This window comes from Orycteropus afer, unplaced genomic scaffold, assembly GCF_000298275.1.
Source record: "Orycteropus afer afer isolate SDZICR_OR568_19922 unplaced genomic scaffold, OryAfe1.0 scaffold00014, whole genome shotgun sequence".
Taxonomy (NCBI): domain Eukaryota; kingdom Metazoa; phylum Chordata; class Mammalia; order Tubulidentata; family Orycteropodidae; genus Orycteropus; species Orycteropus afer.
Genome location: NW_006921601.1, coordinates 22,816,466 through 22,838,123, shown reverse-complemented (window position 1 = coordinate 22,838,123; position 21,658 = coordinate 22,816,466). Strand labels below are relative to the sequence as shown.

Here is a 21,658-nt window from a genome sequence, read left to right as displayed (position 1 = left end):
GAGATCAACACAGTTATGTTGTGGAAGAGGAAGACATAGAGAGGTGCATGGAAGGTACAGACAACAAAGATGAACCCTTTTGCACATACAGTACTGCATTCTCAGTGAAGGTAAACATGGGTACACGGGTGGATAGATGGGTGGACAGGCTGGACTATTAGGTATGTCTATGCAGGGAGGAGTGTGTCCAACACCATGTACAAGGTTGACAGACAATATTTCTACAAGTATATTGGTATGTTCTGTAAGAATTCCCAGGTAAATAGTAGAGCTGACAAGGGACAAGGTTGTAGTCTCTTCCTGGCCACAGCCAGCTACCCAGAGGGAGTGAGTAGTTGGACCTGTGGGCTCAGGACCATGATCACAGAGAACATCAAGCTCAATTGGCATAACATACTACATAAAAACATTGTTCCACATCCTACTTTGAGGAGTAGTGACTGGGATCTTAAAAGCTTACAATCAGCCACCCAGATGCAACGATGGGTCTCTCTTCATCCAGAGCAAAGAAGAATGAAGAAAACAAAAGACACATGGAAACAATTATTCCAAGGGACTGGTACAACATGTGATCCTCAGCCTATATGACTAAAAGACAAGAAGAACTAGATGGTACCCAGCTACCACTGTTAACCACTTGGAGGGGGATCTGTGTGGGAGATCCTGGACAGAGTATGAGAACAATGTGGAACAAAACTCAAAATCATAAAAGAAAGAAAAAAAAAGGGGGGGACCAGGTTTGGTGGTCTGATAAAGAGCCTGGTGAAACCCCTGAGACTATGGACCCTAGCTGCCCTTCAGGTCTAGAATTGAACCTTCTCCTGTGGCTTCCAGCCAAACAAAAGACAGCCAAATGAGCTGAACATTTACATTAGGCAGATATACCCCTTGGAGAGATCAATCATGGGAATATAGAAGGGCTGTGTATGCACAGGGAGACAGCTCAGGGGAGCAGGAGGGCATGGGAGGGAAGGACACAAGGAAGAGGTGCCTATGGGGAGGAAGTGGGAAGAGAGCAGTTGTATTGTGGAAGATTACAGTCAATGTCATGCGACAAAGTGTATGTGAATGACAAATTCACCCCTTAAACTGTCACCCAAATCACAATAAGATTAAAAAAAAAAAATGATGCTTTTGGAAATTTTATCCCAGAAGTCTGCCTCTTTCATAGTCAGAATCAATTTTGTATCACTACATATCGCTCAGTCATTATTACCATGAAAATTCCTGAACGTGCTAACTTGTTGACATCTTCCAGAATCCTAACATAAGTTCCTTCCTAAAAGCAAGGTTTTCTTTCCATGTTGAGTTTTTTGGTCATTTACATTCCTGCATACTCATATCCAGAAGAGGGGCACTAGGATGTATTCTGGAAGCTCTGGGAGCACAGTGCCTAAGGCACTTGACTGCTAACTGGAAGGCTGGTGGTTCATACCCACCAGCCACTCCTTGGAAGGAAGGTTGGGCAATCTACTTCCATAGTGATACTGCCTCGGAAACTCGAGAAGGGGTCACTGTGAGTCAGGTCCAACTTGGTGGCACGTAACAACAACAACAGGATGTATGTATTCCAGGGAAGGTAGCATATCATCCAGTAATATCAAAGGCAGAAAGCACAGAGCAAGAAACCCAGTGCTGCAGATGTACTACCAGAAGGAAAGGTGGGACACACTTAGCAAAGAGTCTGCAAAGATGCATGTCATCCACACAAATTGTCAAGGCACAGCTGTGGGGGTGATTGGGGCATTTCCTGATTCCCAAGACATCTGCAGAGTTCTTTAATCAACCAGCACATTGTTCCATTTTGTATATAATGTTGTTCTTGAATATTAAGCAGCCAGTGATTCAGTGCCATCTGGTACTTTCTGGTTAAGGACAGCTCTTACACAGTATGGACATGTGAGGAGTAAGCAAAAGCAGTTCCAAATGAGAACAATGTGTCAGAGTGAATCAGAGAGGCTAGGTGACAGCATGAGAGAGGACAGGATATTCCACTAGGATGAATAGAAAAAGAGGTGGTGCTAAGACACCCAATCCTTTGTGCCATTGACCTTCTTTATCCATACAGACTGTGAGGATGCACTCGCTGAGCATGTGTGTTTTTTCTTCCTCAGTGGTAAAGTCATGAAGTGTGGGTCTGTGACACAAATGACACTTATGACTTGCACAGGCCAAAGAAGATGTCCTTGACATACAGAATACCTGGAGATAAGCATTTAGAGTGTGAAGAGGAACTTTGAGGTTTTCTCTTTTCTTCTTCGTTTCTGTATACCAAGAGGGAAGATATAATTGCAATAACCACAGCAGGCTTTTGCCCAATCACAACTAGTTCTCTGATTGAGTGGACCCTTTGGTGGCCAAGACAGAGATACCAAGTGTTCTGCAAAACATGATCTAAATCATGATCCCAGACCTTACAGTTAGAGGCAACAACTAGCTGAGAAACCAAGTAGAAAGAGTCAAGGTTAAATGCCATTACCAAGAGTAGAAGACAGAAAATACACAGTGGATCTATACCACTTATGACAGTATGTGTGCAGGACTGGGTCTGATTCCAAGGGTCCATACTAGAGTCAAAGGCACAGACAACACAGAGCACCCCCAGACAGCATGACTCAAATGACAAAGAACCTAGCAAACCCTGATTGTGGAGAAGGGCCGAGTGAGCTCCTGAGCATGACCAGAAATCATTAGAGTTTAAGAAATTTCTACTCTCTTCAGGATCTTCGTGTACAATAACCCATAAGGCAGATATTTCTATATCCATTGTATAGATAAGGAAACATAAGTTCATAGAACATCAGCGAGCTGCCGAACAAAACAGTTAGTGTGGGACAGAGCTCCAGAAGAGAATCCTTGGTGGAGTGGTAGGGATATATAGACCACTGGAGCTAGAAAATGTGATAGAGATGATCAAGCCAATGCTTTTCTTTTCACAAATGCTGACAAAGAGCCTTTAATTGGTTCATTGCTGTCCAAGCTGGCTTTTTAATAGAGAATGCAACCTCAGATCAGTTGAGTCTTTACTTCATAGAACATGCAAACAGTGCTCCCTAATTAGTTCACAGCTAATGAGTCCCTTTAAAGCTCATGTTTTGGAAAAGAAGTATAATTAGAACTATGATGGTGACCATAATTTATTAAAAGGCTACTCTATGCCAGATACAGGGATAGGAATCTCATTTAGACAACACTTTTGTCAAAAATATCACTGATCCCCTTTCCATAGATAAGGGATTCATTCTCACAGTAGTTGCATATTCAAGATGACAAACAATAACAGGCCCCATAATCTATTATACTCCAAAGTCTGTAATCTTTTTACAAACTACTACTACTACTATTCACTGTCGTCAAGTTGGCCCTGACTCATAGCGACACTTCCTTGGGTTTCTGAGCTCTGGTGGCATAGTGCCTAATGTATTTGACTGCTAACCAGAAGGCTGGCAGTTTAAACCTAGTAGCCACTTCTCAGAAGGAAGATTGGGCAATCTACTTCCATAGTGATACCGCCTTAGAAGCCCAAGGAGGGATTGCTGTGAGTTGAATCTGACTCCACAGCAGTGAGTTTGGTTCTTTTTGGTTATCACTGAATAACCTAAATGTGGTTATTCACTGAATTGACCTAAATGTGGCTTAATGAAGCCTGGTACTTTGGAGAGCTGCGCTGTCTTGCATCGGTCTCATTCCCTCCTTGCTTTCTGAGATACAGAAATTAGTCTATGAATCATCATTTCTACAAGCACACCTGCAGATAAGCTGTCCCAAGGTGAGAAGTTCTTTGCTGTTTTATTGTTAAAAATAAGCCCTGCTCGTATTGAGTTTTGAACCTTATATTATATTTGAACCTTATATTTGAACCTTCATCTTATATGTGATTTGAATCATATATTACACTGAGTGAAAATAGGAAACCTAGGGCATTTATTCACTTTTTTTTTTTTAGCTAAAAGTAGAAAATGATTTGACAACCAACAAATAAAAAATTAAAGTTTGCTTCCCATTAAGTTCCCAGTGATAATTGATGAGTTGCTAAAAAAGGTTAGTAATCTTTTCTAGTAGAAACAAAGGCACTAAAACCATGCAGGATGTAAAGGGCGCCAAGCTGTTCTCTGAGAGAGAAAGATTACAAAAGAGAAATGATAGATGGTGCTTGCTGGAAATTTTAATTAAACCTATGAGTGGAGAATATGAGTGAGGCTGAGTGGCAGCTGCACTGTACCTGATCCGCCACAATAGCAGAGGAGGGGGCGGGTGTCAGGAAATAGATATCCTGTGAGAACAGCCATAATATCCTTGAATTTCATTTACTCTAGCTCTTCACAAGGCCTACTTCTGAAGGGCATTCTAGGCAACCTCCACACGGTGAACAGTTCAGAATACAAAGCACTCTGCTCTTCGTTGCTTAGTGACACTCAAGTGTAGACCAGCACATATGTTTGGGGTGTGCACACATGCATGTGTGCATGATGTCCTTGTTTGTCAAAGAAAGGACAGCATACCCTCTCCCTCTGCACTTGTGGCTTTGTTGTGGTAATTGAGTCATTAAAATCTCTGTCCATGGACACTTCCTCATGAAATTTGTCTAAGAACTATGATTAAAATACCAGATAGTATTATTGTTCACTTTCCATGCTGTCTATTGTTTGGCTGAAAGTTGAGCCATTGGAAGAGTTCAGTTCTAACTCTAAGGGTGTCAGTGGGGTTCCAATCGTCTCTATCAGACCAGTAAGCCTGTTTTTTTTTTTTTTTAAGATTTTGAGTTTTGTTCCACATTTTTCTCCCATTCTATCCGGGCCCTCCTATCATGAGCCCCTTCAGAGCAAGAAGGTATGCCACTCGTCAGAACAATCCACCATATGAGATCAGAAGGAAGGCATTTGCCAAGGGATCAATCTCAGAAGACAGGAAGGACTAGGGAAGAAAGACAAAGAGAAAGAGTAAACATATGAAGGAAGTGGAAGGGGTGCTGCTACACTGTAAGGATTGCGATGAATGTCACAAAACAAAATGTGTATGAATTGTTGAATGGAAAACCAATTTGCTGTGTAAAGTTTCACCTAAATCACACTTAAAAAAAATAAAAATCAAAAGAAGAATACCAACTATCCATATAAAAGTCAGAATCCCTGGATGGCACAAATAGTCAATGTACTCAACTATTAACTGAAAAGCAGGGCCTGCAGGGCCACCCAGAGGCCCCTCACAAGAAAAGCCCAGTGAGGAAGTTCCAGAGAGTCAGACAAGGAAAACACTACAAAGCACAGCTCCACTCTGACCCATGTGGTCACCACGAATTGGAATATACTCAGCAGCAACTGGTAATGTAGATATCACAAGGCCTGTGCCTTCCTGTTGCTGGCTTCTCCAGAAGTGTCCATACCTCCACATAGTCCTTCACTAGGCATTTTACATGTCTTTGGGAGTAAGAGAAAGATTCCAGATTTAATACGTCATGAACATATGTCAGTCATGACTCCGTGACTTCTAAGTTGTCTGACTGTGGCTAGGTATCTTACTTTTTAAGGCTCTCTTGTATAAATCTCTCTCACTTTCAGGGTTCCCATTAGGTCCAATGTGATGGCATCATTCAACGTGCTTTGTAAATAGTCAAGCGTTATATAAACGTAAGCTGCTGTGACTTTTTTTTTTTTTTTTCCTGTACTTTTAATCTGCACTTACTTTCCTTTCCCATAGTTATTTTGAAAGCTAAAGACTTAGATGGATTAGTAAATGAGATGTAGGCAGAAGTATCAAGGAACAGTTTCTAGGAACTTTCCTTTAGTGGCACATGCACTTTATCCCTTCTTTATCCTTTCTTCCATCATTCTGCCTGGGGTATGCAACACCATGTGTCTGAGAACCACTACCAGCAAAGGCAGAGTGGGAGTGTGAAGATCACTTGGTCCCTGGAGACTCTGAGGAACAGAGACATCATATCAGCCCTGGGCTTTCAGGATGGGGAAATCACCTCTACCTTCTTTAAGTCACTGCTATTTGTTTTGTTGTTTTGTTTTCTATTGCTTACAACTCATCCTAATCCTGAATAATCAATCACATTTCCACATCTTTGTTTTCACTGTTCCTCAACTTTCAAAAATGCTATATTTTATTTCTCAGCAATATCTGTTTATTTACTCTGGCTCAATCCATTTGACAAATACTTATTAAGTAATTGTCATGTGTTAGGCAATGCACCAGACAGCCCATTGCACTGAGAGAGATCAGTAAGTAACTCTTTGTATCCTTATCATCCTTAATAGTGAAGAATGGAAGAAAACTCACCAAATAGTTTCAATGTTATGTTTCGAAAGAGTATAAAATGCTTGTGATCAGTATCCTTTAACAGGGAAACTTAATCTAACAGGAGCCAACATGGGAAGGATGGAAATTCTGTTGAAGGACAGGGTATTAGGAGTAAGAATTAATAATGACAAGTTAGTCAATAGTCAAGGATGTACATGCCAGAGAGAGAACCAGTATTTCCAAAGGTCCTCTGTCAGGAAACAGAACAATGTGTTGAAAGAGGAGAAGTCCAACAGGGCTAGAACAGAGCAAAGAAGACACCAAAGATAACGTCCAGGTGGGCATGGTCCCAAGATTTCCGTCTCCATTCTCTATTGTCTCCCCATCACCTTCAAAACTAGGAGGATGGAACACAAAATGAAATAGGCAACTGGAGTGCATGAACAGGAAAATTCTAGGGCCCTTTATTCAGACTTTTCTGTGGGTGAAGGGATAGATTTTAAACCAACAGCACAGTCAACGTATTTCCGATTCCTTTTTTTTTTTTTTTTTCAAACCAGGGAAAGTAAAGCACTGACGTTTAAAAAAAAAAAAAAAGATAACACTTAATGGGATCATTGTTCTGCTTTAGTTTATATAAGAATGAACAGAGCAAACGGAAATTTGCAAGTCATCCCTCTCAACAGAACACTTCTTGTTCCCTTCCGTTTCCTATCCTCTGTTCCATTTCAAAAAAGAGAATAGAAAGAAAAACTCTCTTCTTTAACAGAAACTGTCTTTTTCAACTTCTTCTTTTTGTTTGTTTCTTACAAAAAGAAAAATTAGTGGTGGCATTACACGAAACAAATGTGCATATAATTAAACATCACCCATGGTACTGAGAAGAGTTGGGGAAAGCATATTAAAGTTGTTGTTAGATGTTTTGGGGTTGATTTTCAACTCATAATGAACACATGTGACACAGTAAAGCAGCCCCACAGGGTTTTCAAGTCTGTAATCTTTTCCCAGTTAGCAAGAAGGGGGAAGATCCTCAATGAGATGAATTGACACAGTGGTTGTGAGGAGGGCCTCAAACACAGCAACAATTGTGAGGATGGCACAGGATCAAGCAGTGTTTCCTTCTGTTGTACACAGGGTCGCTATGAGTTGGAACCGGCTTGACGGCACCTAACAACAATCTTTACAGAAGCAAACTGCCACATCTTTCTCCTGAAAAGTGGCTGGAGGGTTCAAACTGCAGACCTTTCGGTTAGCACGTGAGCGCTTATCAATCGCACCACCAGGGCCCCTTGCACCACCCAACGTGTTGCCATCAAATCAATTCTGACTCCTAGCGACCTTATAGGAGCTCTGGGAACATAGTGCCTAAGGCACTTGACTGCTAACCAGAAGGCTGGGGTCTGTATGAGTCGGGGCCGACTCGACAGCACACAACAAGAACAACAACAGCGACCTTATGCATCAGAGTAGAACTGCCCCGTAGGCCTCTCGAGGGTTCATGGAAGTAGACCACCACGTATTTCTCCCACAGACAGCTTTAACCGCTGCCACCAGCACTTCTTAAAACCTACTAATGTTGTTGTTGTTGTTGTTATGTGCCGTCGAGTCGGCCCCAACTCATAGCGACCCCTCCTTGGGTTTCCGAGGCAGTATCACTACAGAAGTAGGATTGCCCAACCTTCCTTCCGAGGAGTGGCTGGTGGGTTTGAACCTCCAGCTTTCTGGTTAGCAGTCAAGTGCTTTAGCCACTATACTACCAGAGCTCCTAAAACCTACTAATAGGATGATATATTCCATGCAGGACACTGGAGGTCATATGTTCCTTTCAAATCTGCTGTAATTTCTGCTCACAGATTGGCAACCAAATATTGCCACTGTAGTCATACACGAGTAAATTGTCCCCATTTTCCAGAATTGTTCAAAACTCCACTACACTGCTCCTCAACCAAGCCAAGCTTTGTACTTGCTATTCCTATCACCTCAAAGCTGCTTTTCCTGCTCTTCTCAAGTCTGGCTCCTTCTCACCACTTGGTCTCACTTAATGTATCACCTCCATGGAGAGGCTATCCCTTACATTTCTACCTAAAGCAACGCATCCTGAACCCTAATACATTATATTGCATGAAACGGTTTCCTTATAGCGTCCATCAAATTCTTGTATATTGGCTTGCTTGAAAAGAATCTCTCTTAACTGGAATGTATAAAAACAGGAACTTTGCCTTAGTCACCACTGTGTTACCAGGAACTAGAAAATAATGTCTGGTATATCTCCTGAATGAATAAACTATCCCTCTAAATACAAATACAGGTTTGACAGAGGATATTTCTACATATGCATTTACACGTGTTACAAATATATCTATGAATATAGCAGGGCATACAGGTGGGAAAGTTAATAAACTTCTTGGCTGTAACCAAACACCTGGATGGGATGGGTGTCTGGGTGTGGTAGCTCAGAACCATAGACTCAAGAACATCAGGCCAACTAGTATAACACAGTCCACAAAGACAATGCTCTATGTCCTACGGTGGCGAGTAGTGACTGGCGTCTTAAAAGCTTGTGAACAGCCATGTAAGGTGCTACTATTGGTCTCTCCTCGTGTGGAGCAAAGAAAAATGAAAAAAATAAAAAACACAAAGAAGCAATCCAAAGGACGAATGGACCATGTGAACCCCAGCCTCCCTGAGACCAGAACTGGATGGTGCCTGGCTAGCAGTGTTCACCACTCTGGAAGCAATCATAATAGGATGTCCTGGACAGAGTGAGAGAAAAATGGGGAACAAAACTCAAAATCATAAAAATAGTAATAATCATAAAACACCTAGTTTACCAGTCTGACAGACATTGATGGAACCCACGAGACTATGGCCCTTAGACACCCTGCAAACCTGGAATTGAACTAACTCCCTTGGCTCAACAGACAGGCCTATAAAGTGAACAATAACATCAGGGAGGTAGCATTCTTTAGAACAATTAACCAACCTTGGAAACTTCTTTAAGCTATAAACATTTCTCTTCTCAACTAAATTTTCTTTCTTTTTTTTTTTTTTTTTTGAGGGGGGAGGATAATTTCTGTTAAGATCTTCATTTTCAAAATTCTGGCTTCTTTTTTGCCTTTCCCTCTATTTCATTAATCCATCCAAATCTGCCTTCTAATTACTACTCCCTTTATCCACCTTTTTCTCTCTATTCTTTCTGTGACTTACTACGAAATGTTTTTGGTCATATGCATGATTCAAATAATTCCCTAATTGCATTGTCTGTTTCTGACCCAATCTATAGATTTATATACAAACCTCTGGCAGATTGATTTTTAAACTTCAATTTCATCATGTTAATTTGTTGCATAAACATCTTCAATTGCTAACTAATGCCTCGGTTAAAATGCAAGATTTTGGATCTCCACAATTGCCCCCAACCTATCTTTATCAGATTATTCCCTACTTAAATTGTCTACCTAAATTCCAGCCAAACTGGCTCACTCACTGTTCAAGCATCTCTTCAGTTCTTCCTATTCTTCTGCTGTATTTACCAACCAGACATGTTTTCCCACATTCATATAACATGCATTGCTGAAGACACCGGTGAATTTCTAACATTTCTTTGAAAGCTTTCCAGATAAATCAGCTGCACATTGATCTCACCATCTCTGAATTCACCAGTGCCTGGAGGAGTGTCCAGTTTATAATGTTCAGCAAATCACTGTCAAATGCATTAATGAATCTTTAGTCTAAATTATGCTCTGTCTTATAGCACCTTTCATATTTATTTTGTTACTCTGTGCTATTAGAGTTATTAAGTCTCTAATCTTTTCAAATGGATTATGTGAGGTCTGAGGCCATGACCCTGATTCAGCCCCTTACCCATTGGAGGTAATAATTATTGTCTAGAGATTATCTCCTCCTACTTCACCCAGGTGAGCCAAACCTCACATAGTATTATCAATAACCTTTTACTCTCTGATTTGTTATGTGGCTCGGGATCCAACAACTACCCATCTCCAGATCTTGCTAGAAGGACCACTTGACTTACAGAGTAGATCCTGTCTTTTTTTTTTCCTTCAGGTAGTATTTTTCATATAGCTAAATTACTACATAGGCTGATGCATTATGCAAGCAAAATATTGGTCTGGGCCATTTCTTGTTGGAACCCTAATTGCATTTTTAAGTAACTTTTCTGGTTTTTATGAAATCATAATTCAATAGTTTTAGTGTGCCAACTGTAATTTTAAAACAAAGCTGTTGCAGTCAAGTTGACTCCATGTCAGAGACCTCATATGTGTGCAAGTTGAACTGTGCTCCAAAGGGTTTTCATTGACTGTTTTTTCAAAGTCCATCACCAGGCCTTTCTTCTGAGGTACTTCTGGGTGGCCCCTAACTTCTAATCCTTTGGGTCAGTAGCTAAGTGTGTTAACCATTTGACCACCCATGGATTCAACCAACTACATAAACAACTTCTCAGAAACTCAGGACAGAGACTAGTAGGTAGCACTGTCCATACTCTCCAGGGCGACATACACAAAAGGCAGCATAGCATAGAGATTAGTGTGCATGTTCTCATTGCTAAGTGAGTATCACTATTTAACAAATGTCATGGAAATTCAGAGGGAAGTATCAATTAATGAGGGCTGGGGCATTATGAGTCAAAATGTATTTCACATCAATAGGTTTGGTTTGGGTTTGGGGCCTTAAGAGAAGATATTATCTAAGATTCTTCAACAACAGTGCAAGAAATATTGAATCTCATCACGTCAGGCCTATATTACTTGATTCCTGCCTTCTACAAATTTGTCATCTGTAACTTAACTTTCATAGCTTAACATAAATTATTAACTGAAAGATAAACAAAGGATATTGACAACTTGCTCTTTAATCACAGGGATATTGATTTAACCCATTCATAAGGAAATCTGCCCCAACCTTTCTACCCCAAGCAGCCACACCCAAGCCCTCTGTCCACATTACCTGCTCTGTCCTCTTTCTAGCTGTTATTAGTTTTTGAGGTAAGCTTATTTATTGGTCTGTTTCAGGGATCAGAAAACTGCAGCCTGCAGAACAAATATGACCTCCTGACTTTTTGTAAATAAAGTTTTATTGGAAGATAGCTATTACATATTGTCCATGGTTACTTTCTTTCTAAAACAATAGAGTTAAATAGTTGTCACTGAGAGTCTATAACCTCAATAGCCTAAAATATTTATTAGCTCATGTTTTACTCTTTGATCCTTGGTCTACATGTTTATTGCTTGTCTTCTCACTCCCAGAATAAAATGAATAAATAAATAAAGAGTGAGAATGTTCTATTGAGTGGTACATCTCCAACACTAGTGCTTGGCACACAATAGGCACTTAATATCTGTCCCTGACTGGTCTCAGAGACTGAATAAGGAAAGGTAAATTACATGACTTCTTACCCAAAGATCTAGACTCAAAAACACATCCGGTATCGTTGCTTTCTGGGTATATATGTAATGACTCATGCAAAGAAATTTGCAAATGGCCAAAGAATACTCTGGGGAGACTTTTGGCCCAATTAACATTATAAAGTACCTTGGTCTCACTGATGAGCATATGTAGGACTGTTGTTGTTGTTGTTGTTATGTGCCGTCGAGTCGGCCCCGACTCATAGCGACCCCTCCTTGGGTTTCCGAGGCAGTTATCACTACGGAAGTAGGATTGCCCAACCTTCCTTCCGAGGAGTGGCTAGGAGCTGTATTTTTTATGGTACTGCTATACTAAGCAACATCACTAGAAAGACTTGGAACTGAGAAGCTGGGTAATATTGGAAGAATAACAGCTCACAGTAACAAATTTTTAAAACTTTCTGATAAGAGCATCAACCTATGCCTTTTTATTAATTTATTTGATTTTTGTCAACTCAGATAGTTGTTGTTGTTGTTGTCATTGTTGTTATGTGCCATTGAGTCAGACCCAACTCATAGCGACCCCTCCCTGGGTTTCCGAGGCAGTATCACTATGGAAGTAGATTGCCCCATCTTCCTTCCGAGGATTACCCAGAGGTTTTTTTAAAAAAGAAACAACAGACAGTTATAAAATATAAAAATACTATCTCCCATCATTATTTTTGTTCCCATAAATAGTCTACAATTTTATTGTAGGTAAAATTCTCACTAAATAAACCTCTTATTAACAAGTGGAAATTCTGACCAATGAAACCAAGCCAATTCCTCCATGCCAGGCAGATATGTCAGAACAAGCCAGAATCAACATGTTGCTTTTCAGTTTTTCTGTTTAAGAGGCAAAGATAGATTTAAATGGTTCAGTTTAAAATAACCTACACACCAAGATGGAGTCCCTGCAGGGTGAAAATGGTTCACAGTCTGGCTGCTAACTGAAAGGCTGCAGGTTCAAGTCCACCCAGAGGCATCTCAAAAGAAACACTTGACAATCTACTCCTGAAAATCAGCCATTGAAAACCCTCTGAAGGACAGTTCTACTCTAACACATACGGGGCCGCCACAAGTCAGAGTTGACTCCACAGCAACCAATATACCCCACGATACAGAGCCTCACCCAGGAGACCATAACACACTGGAATTACTACCAGATAGGTCTCCAGGCTAAATGGCCACTTTCATGATCCACATCCCACTCCCCACGCCCAGCAAGCCCATATGCTTTTACGGTACTCCTCCAATATTACCCTCCTTTAGTCCATATAGGAGCTCTGGTAGTGTAGTGCCTAAGACACTTGACTGCTAACCAGAAGGCTAGCAGTTCAAACCCACCAGCCACTCCTCAGAAGAAAGGTTGGGCAATCTACTTTCATAGCGATACTGCCTCGGAAACCCAAGGAGGGGTCACTATGAGTCAGGGCCGACTCTACGGTATATAACAACAATGACATTAGTCCATATTCTTGGGAGACAGGACCTACCCCCAGAGGCAGGAAAGGGAAGGAACATCCTGACAAAGCAGCAGGATGCAGGTAGGAATTAGGTAAGGACAGGGTGGAGAGGTTTCCAACAGCTAAGGGAGACAAACTTGTCTGTAAGTTTGTCATACTGTGGTGCCTTGTGCATTGCTGTAAGGTTTAAGGCTGTGCCACCGGTGTTTCAAAAGCCAGCAGGGTTGCACATGGTGCACAGGTTTCAACACAGTTTACAGACTGAGACAGACTAGAAAGAAGAAAGAGGCCATCCAATTCTCAAATAATTGGCCAGGGAAAACCTTATGAATAGCAGAGAAACACTGTCTGATTCACTACTGGGCAACTTTACAAATACCCTGGAAACATTGTCCGATATGGTGTAGGAAGATAAGCCCCTTAGATTGGAAGGCACTCAAAATACACTGAGAAAGAGCTGCCTCATCAGAGTAGAACCAACCTTAATGATATGGATAAAGTAAATCTTTCAGGACCTCCATTGCTGATGTTGCATGACTCAAGTTGAGGAGAAACAGTGGCAAACATCCATTGATGATTGCAACATGGAATGTACAAAGTGTGAATCTAGGAAAATCAGAAGTTGACAAAAATGAAATGGAACTCATAAAGATTGATATCATAGGCATCAGTGAGCTGAAATGGACCGGTCTTGGCCATTTTGAATCAGACAACCATATGATTTACTATGCCGGGAATGACAAATGGAAGAAAAATGGCATGGCATTTATCATTGCAAAGGATGTTTCAAGATCTTTTCTGAACTACAATGCTGGCAGTGATAGGATAATATCTGGTCACTACAAGGAAGACTAGTTAATACTATTATTGTTCAAATTTATGCACCAACCACCAAAGCCAAAGATAAGAAAATGGAAGATTTTTATCAACTTCTGCAGTCTGGAATTGACCAAACGTACAATCAAGATGTGTTAATTATCACTGGTGACTGGAATGCAAAAGTTGGAAACAAAGAAGAATCACCACTAGTTGGAAAGTTTGGCCTTGGTGATAGAAATAATGCTGGAGATCGCATGAAAGAATTTTGCAAGACCAACTACTTATTCATTGCAAACATCTTTTATCAACAACACAAGCTCTGGCTATACACATGGACTTTGCCAGATGGAGTACACAGGGATCAGATGACTATATTTGTGGCAAGAGGAGATGGAAAAGCTCAGTATCTTCAGCCAAAACCAGGTCAGGAGCTGATTATGGAACAGACCATCAACTGCTCATATGCAAATTCAACTTTAAGTTGAAGACAATTAAAACAAGTCCGTGAGAGTCAAAATATGACCTTGAATATATCTCTCCTAAATTTAGAAATCATCTAAAGAATAGATTTGATGCATTGAACACCAATGACCAAAAATCAGAAGAATTGTGGGATGACATCAAGAATATCATCCATGAAGAAAGCAAGAGGTCATTAAAAATATGAGAAAGAAAGAAAAGACCAAAATGGATGACAGAAGAGACTCTGACACTTGCCCTTGAGCAAAGAGTAGCTAAAGCAAATGGAAGAAATGACAATATAAAAGAGTTGAACAGAAGATTTCAAAGAGCAGCTCAAGCAGACAAAGTTAATTACTATAATGAAATGTGCAAAGACTTAGAGTTAGAAAACCAAAAAGGAAGAACATGCTCAGCATTTCTCAAGCTGAAAGAACTGAGTTAAAATTTAAGCCTCAAGTTGCAATACTGAAAGATTCTATGGGCAAAATGTTGAATGATGCAGAAAGCATCAAAAGAAGATGGAAGGAATACACAGAGTCACTGCACCAAAAAGAACTGGTTGATCTTCATCCATTTCAGGGTGTGGTATATGTTCAAGAACCAATGGTTGAAGGAAGAAGTTGAAGCTGCACTGAAGGAATTGATGAAGAACAAGGCTCCAGGAATTGATAGAATACCCATTGAGATGTTTCAACAAATGGATGCCCCACTGGAGGCACTCACTTGTCTATGCCAAGAAATTTGGAAGACAACTATCCAGCCAACTGACTGGAAGAGATCCATATTTGCACCCATTCCAAAGAAAGGTGATCCCACAGAATGTGGAAATTATTGAAAAATATCATTCATATCGCATGCAGGTAAAATCTTACTGAAGATAATTCAAAAACAGTTGCAGCAGTATTTTACAGAGAACTTTCAGAAATGCAAGCTGGATTCAGAAGAGGATGTGGAACAAGGGATATCATTGCTGATGTCAGATGGATCTTGGCTCAAAGCAAAGAATTCCAGAAGGATGTTTATTTGTGTTTTGTTGACTATGCAAAAGCATTTGATTGCGTGGATCATGACAAATTGTGGATAACATTGAGAAGAATGGGAATTCCCAAACACTTGATTGTACTCATGAGGAACCTTTATATTGACCATAAGGCTGTCATTCAAACAGAACAAGGGGACACTGCATGTTTTAAAATCAAGAATGGAGTGTGTCAGAGTTGTTTCCTTTCACCATACTTATTCAATCTATATGCTGAGCAAAGAATCCGAGAAGCTGTACAATATGAAGAAGAATGTAGCATCAGGATTGGAGGAAAAATCATTAACAACCTGTGATATGCTGACGATACAACTTTGCTTGCTGAAAGTGAGGATGCCTTGAAGCACTTACTGATGAATATTGAAGAATACAATCTTCAGTATGGATTACATCTCAATATAAAGAAAACAGAAGTCTTCACAACTGAACCAGTAAGCAGCATCATGATAAATGGAGACAAGATTGAATTTGTCAGAGACTTCACATTGCTTGTTCTACAATTGATGCCAATGGAAGCAGTAGTCAGGACGTTAGATGACATATAGCACTGGGCAAATCGGCTGCAGAGGACCTCTTTCAAGTGCTGAAGTGCAAAAATGTCTACTTGAGAACTAAGGTGCACCTGACACAAGCCATGGTATTTTCAATCACCTCATATACATGTGAGAGCTGGACAATGAATAAAGAAGATCAAAGAAGAGTTGATGCTTTTGAGTTGTGGTGCTGGAGAAGAATGCTGAAAGTATCATGGACTGCTAAAAGAACTAACAAATCTGTCCTGGAGGAAGTGCAGCTGGAAGCTCCTTGGAAGCAAGAACAGCCAGACTTCATCTTACATACTTTGGTCATGTTGTCAGAAGGGACCATTCCCTTGAGGAGGATGTCATGCTTGGTAAGGTGGAAGGTTGATGAAAGAGGGGAAGGCCCTCAACGAGATGGATTGACACAGTGGCTGCAGTGATGGGCTCAAGTATAGCAAGGATCATGGAGCTGGCGTAGGACTGGCAGTGTTTCTTTCTGCTGTGCATAGGTTTGCTATGAGTCGGCGATGACTCCACAACATCTAACAACAAGTCCATATCCTATAAGACATTCTGAGTGATTTAAAATGTTAATAGTTTCATTCCTCTCTGCTTCTCAAAATTCTTCAGAAGCTCCATACCACCTTCAGGTGAAAGTCAAACTCATTCTCTCTCCTAAACAGATGGCTCTTCATGTGTCTATGTGGCCCCATATCTTCTTTTGTCATATCAGCCTCTCATTGCCCCCTCCGCCCCATGTTCTCTGCTCTAAAGGCTGACCTTCTAATGTTTTGATTTTTTTCTTACTCCATCTCCATCTCCCTCTCACCTTCTACTTCTTTAGTGCTTCTGGGCATGCTATTTCCTTTCTGATTCTGTTTGGATCATTTTTCCTTCTACTCATTGTTAAAAACCTCTGTGGCATAGTTGTTCAGCATTCAGCTGCTATCTGAAAAACTGGTGATTCAAACCCACCACCTAGATCCATGAGAGGGAGGAAGATGTGGTAGTCTGCTTCTATAAAGATTACAGCCTTAAATTTCTAGGGGCAGTTCTTAAATGCTTAAAATGATACATTAAATATGTTTTAATCACAAATATGGCTTATTTTGAAAGCCCTTTATTTTAAGGAAATTAGAGAACATGGTTGAATACTAATGGCTCCAAAATCTAGCAATGTGAGAAAGCACTGGGTTATCCTGGGTAAATATCTGCAACAGAGTAAATACTTCTGGAGATCATTCAGTGTGAAATCCCTCTGCTAGTTGTTGGGCCAGAAAGGAGCCAACTAATAGAAGTTTAGCTACAAATTCTTTCTGTGGGCATCACAGGGTCTCTGAGAAGTGCATAAAAGCTTTGCATCTTACTCCTGGTTAGTGCATAAATCTTATCTTTATTTAATTACGAGAATGTCAATGCTGTCATTCTATCTCTGTATTTGGAAATAAAGGAAAACAAGGAACTAGAGTGGGGATTCCACCACCAAACTTGTCAAAGCATCAACACCTCCTCTACTCATCTTCTCTGGGAAAAGAGAGAAGCCAGGAAGTAAGAGAAAACTCTGGCAATGGTCAGCGTACCCAAAGAGAGATCTGAACTGTCCCAAAAAGAACTGTCATAAAAGCTCGCTATAAACCTCTCCTATAAAACGCATGTTGCCTGTTGAGCTCACAGAACTTCAGAGATCTTCTTTGGATGCTTACTCTAAAAGATGAAGAATCATTATTCAGGCTGTCAGATAATTACATTCCTGTTGATTAGTTCAACAAATATGCTTTTTTAAAAGATAATTATGAGAAGTTAAACATAACTTTTATGAGAAGCAAAGAGAGGTGAAATAATTTTCAGAACACATATATTCATTCTTTGAACAAAGAAAACCTGTCACAAAACATCTCCTTTAATCAAATGGCATCTGTATAATGTAAAGTAAAACCAACACCTAGCCAACAAGAACGACCCAATCAACTTTGGTGATGAATGGGATCAAGGCTGTTATAGTCAGATTGCTCCACAGACTTAGGTTTCAAGTTCATGTAACAGTAACTTGCTTCATATAAAAGAAAAATTATGTCTGGTATTCCTGCCAACTCAACCACAGGCTCTGGTTCCCTATAAATACATTTTCAGGTTCACTGAGGAGATTTCAGAAGTGACTCTTCAGAAATTCATGCCTTTTCACTGAAAAACTATTAAGGGAGATGAGTAATTAAATTATTTTCAAGTGTCAGAGTAATTAGTGTTGCTGTTAAGTGCTATCAAGTCAGCTCCAACTCATAGAGACCCTATGTACAACAAAACAAAAAACCACTGCCCTTTCCTGTGCCAGCCTCACAATCCTTGCTATACTTGAGCCCACCATTGCAGCCACTGTGTCAATCAATCTCATTGAAGGCCTTCCTCTTTTTCACTGACCCTCCACTTAACCAAGCATGATATCTTCCTGCAGGGAATGGCCCCTTCTGACAACATGACCAACGTAGAGGAGACAAAGTCTGGCCATTCTCGCCTCCATGGAGCATTCTGGCTGCAGTTCTTCCAGAGTAGTTAGTAATTAGTTTTCTATGAGAAACTGTATTCTTAACATTTCTAATAGTTCTTTGAACATGTAACAGACTCAAGTGTAAGTTGAACGAATTAAAGAGTAAATGATGGATAAATTAATGTATCTAGCAATACATTTTTAGAAGTCTAAATTAATTCTCACATTGTAATGTAAAGACATTCATCCTATTTAAAGCAGAATTTACAAAGTAGAGATTTTCTAACAATATTTCTTTTAATTTCTGTATAACAGATAAGACTCAACCAAGTACATATACTTTCCAGACCATTATTCATATTTAAAAACTGAAAAATGGCTCATTCCTCTTATGCACACCGGCAATCTCAGGACCTCAAGTTCAAATCCTGTCTGATTCTTACCCTCTTTAACCTTGGCTATCCTGGAATAATATATCACATGTATTAGTTAGAACAGGTTAGGTGTGATGTTAGGAGCAAAACTATGGCTGGGCCCATAGGGTTCCATACACGCTAAACCTCAAAGGACAAACTGTGCAATGAGAGCGGAATGGAAACATTCTGAAATTATATAGTGTTTCATTTTTATTCCATAATATACTACTTTAAGGACAAAGGCCAAGCTGATATTTCATATAGAACCTATTTACTTCACACTTTATTTATTTAGTTTATATTTTGAACAATTTTGATAATAAGTTCAATGAAAGAGTACACTGGAGTTAATATGGAAATTGTGCTGAGGAAAAGACAAAAATCATTAGGTTACTGCTCCCACCTACCCACAATAAGCCCCAGATTGTCATTTTGTGAAGCATTGTGGGTAAACCAAAAGAAAAAGAGCATTAGTACCTCACTGAAAATTAAAAACAACACAAAATGTTTACTTCTGGATGCTCATCTTTCCTCATTTGAACTGAGGCCAAGACTCCACAGTGAAAGCAAAGTGGAGAAGTTTTCCCCTTAATTATTTAAGTCATTACCTTAAGCGTCTGCTTTGCTTTGGCTGTGGAGACATAGTCACAACCATGAAGACCCTACTGAAAGAAGAAGATAGGATGTTCATAAAACGCTCTCCATCTCTGGTCCAGAAAGGCACACAAACATCACCTAAACACACAGGCTGTGATCTTTTGTGACAAGATTACAGAATACACTATTTTTTAACCTTCAAATGAGAATGAATATTCCTATATTCCTTCATATTCTATAGAGAAAGTAAGGGTTTATTGCATAATAGTCTATACTAAGTAGCATATCAGACAGAGTCTGAGAATTGTAGACTATGCTGGCAGTTGGCATTTTAAAACGCAAATGTTAGAGTTATATCTCTTCTGGGATCTGTTCCTTGCTCAGAGCTTTTACTATAAAAATATGAGACAAATGTAAAGAAATAATTTTGCCAGTGAAAGAGACACTAAGTCTGTCTCTCAAATCCTCATACAAGACTCTAGAGAATATCTAATAAAATCCTGTGAAAAATTATAAAGTAGATGTAATTTATAGTTAAAGTGTGAAACCACTTTTTTTGGAGGGGGGATGTCCTGCCATCTTGTTCTGACTTCACTGGTACCCGCTCTGCTCCTTCATGCCATCCCTTTGTTTTTATCCAAGGTCTTACCCTTACACTCTCCCACAGGAAAGTATGTGTGACAGGAGGCACACATTTCTGCTCTATCACCTCTTCTGTTGTCATTAGAAGAATATATTTACACAGTGTTATAATATCACAAGGGTCACATTCTTATAAGAAGACAATTGGTTTATCCAAAACACAGTTTATTGAAGAGTTTTCAATCAGAGTTGGATATGTATTAGGTTCTCTGCCTAAGTATCAAGTTTCCAAAGTAAAATAATCTTTGGGAAGCATATGTCTCACTTCCAGTGATAAACTACTACTAAGGTTGTAATGTCTTTATTTATCAGTCAAGGCTCTTTGTCTTCCCTTTTATTTTTAGACTATTTCATCAACACCTTTCCTCTAGTTAACATAAGTAAATGAGCTATCGATCAAATATATCGTTGCTGTACATGAGGAAAGATCCTATTCATATGCTTTGTGCCAAGATGCCAATTAAAATTCAGGTTCCTCTGAAATTCTTTCAGGACTCCTTTTTTAACAATACGTGTTAAGGAAATATAGGACATAAGATGAAATCTCCAAGGTTAGATATGAGAGACACACCTTGTTTTGCTCTTGTAAACTGCCCTAGATACCTGTCATATTTGCTATAGGTTGTTAGGGAAGTAGCAGAAGGTAGAAAGGCATTTGTAAACACCACCATAGCACAGAGGTTTCTGTAGTATATACACTGCGGTCAAAAGAGACTCCTAGTGCAAAATCAAAGCTGGCCGTTGCTTTAGTCCTATAGGTGGTAGGCACTGTGACATTAATAAAACTTCTAGGGTTCTGTTTACAATATGAGTTTTCTTTAAAATAATTTTTCTATTAACGTAAGACTTGTAAGGACCATGATTATCAGAAAGACTCCTGGATTAGGAAACATTATAATGGCTAACACACTGGTAGATGATAATAAATTAATGCATTATTCTGTCTGGAATGGTAGTCAAGGTTGTGTGTCAGCTTGGCTGGGCCTGGCTTAGTGGCTGGGCAGCTGATGATAGTTATTCCCCATGATGAGACTGGCAATCAACTCCATGATGGGATCTACCATAAGTAGCTAAGAGGTGTGGTCTGTTTCCTATATATAAGAAGCAGCTTTGGGAATGGTCTCTAGTTTATGGCATGCTTGAACCCTGCATATAGCTGAGTCATTGTCCAGCACCCTGCCATGCTCTGCAGATCTTGGGACTTTCAAGGGACTTGAATTAGTGACCTGCCATGTTTTTTGGTAACATTGGGACTGTGCCTTTTTACTTGTCATCCTTGGATTTGTCAGCTTAGCAGCCAGCAGCTGAGTGAAGAAAAGCCTTCAATGGGACAGGAGCAGGAGGCAAAGCTGAAGCCCAAGGTGGAGGGGCTTTCACTCAGCCCCTAGAGCCTGACACTTTGAACTCAGACTTAACGCTTCCAAACTGGTTGAGAATAAACTCCTGTTTGTTAAAGCCACCCCATTTGAGGTATATTTCTGTCAGAGCAGCACTAGGTAAACAAAACACCTGGATATTACAATTTTAGAAAGGATGCTTGGAGACCTTATGCTAATGTCAAAGTTA

General features: G+C 39.9%; 1 protein-coding gene across 1 annotated transcript in view; it reads right to left on the bottom strand.

Moving 5' to 3' along the window:
* GAS2 (growth arrest specific 2) overlaps positions 1–21,658 on the bottom strand; it is a 136,513-nt gene that overhangs the window by 20,659 nt on the left and 94,196 nt on the right. Inside the window, exon 7 of the mRNA XM_042782915.1 lies at positions 19,462–19,515. Within this exon, the coding sequence (XP_042638849.1) occupies positions 19,462–19,515 (54 nt within the window). The remainder of the gene's footprint in view (positions 1–19,461; positions 19,516–21,658) is intronic.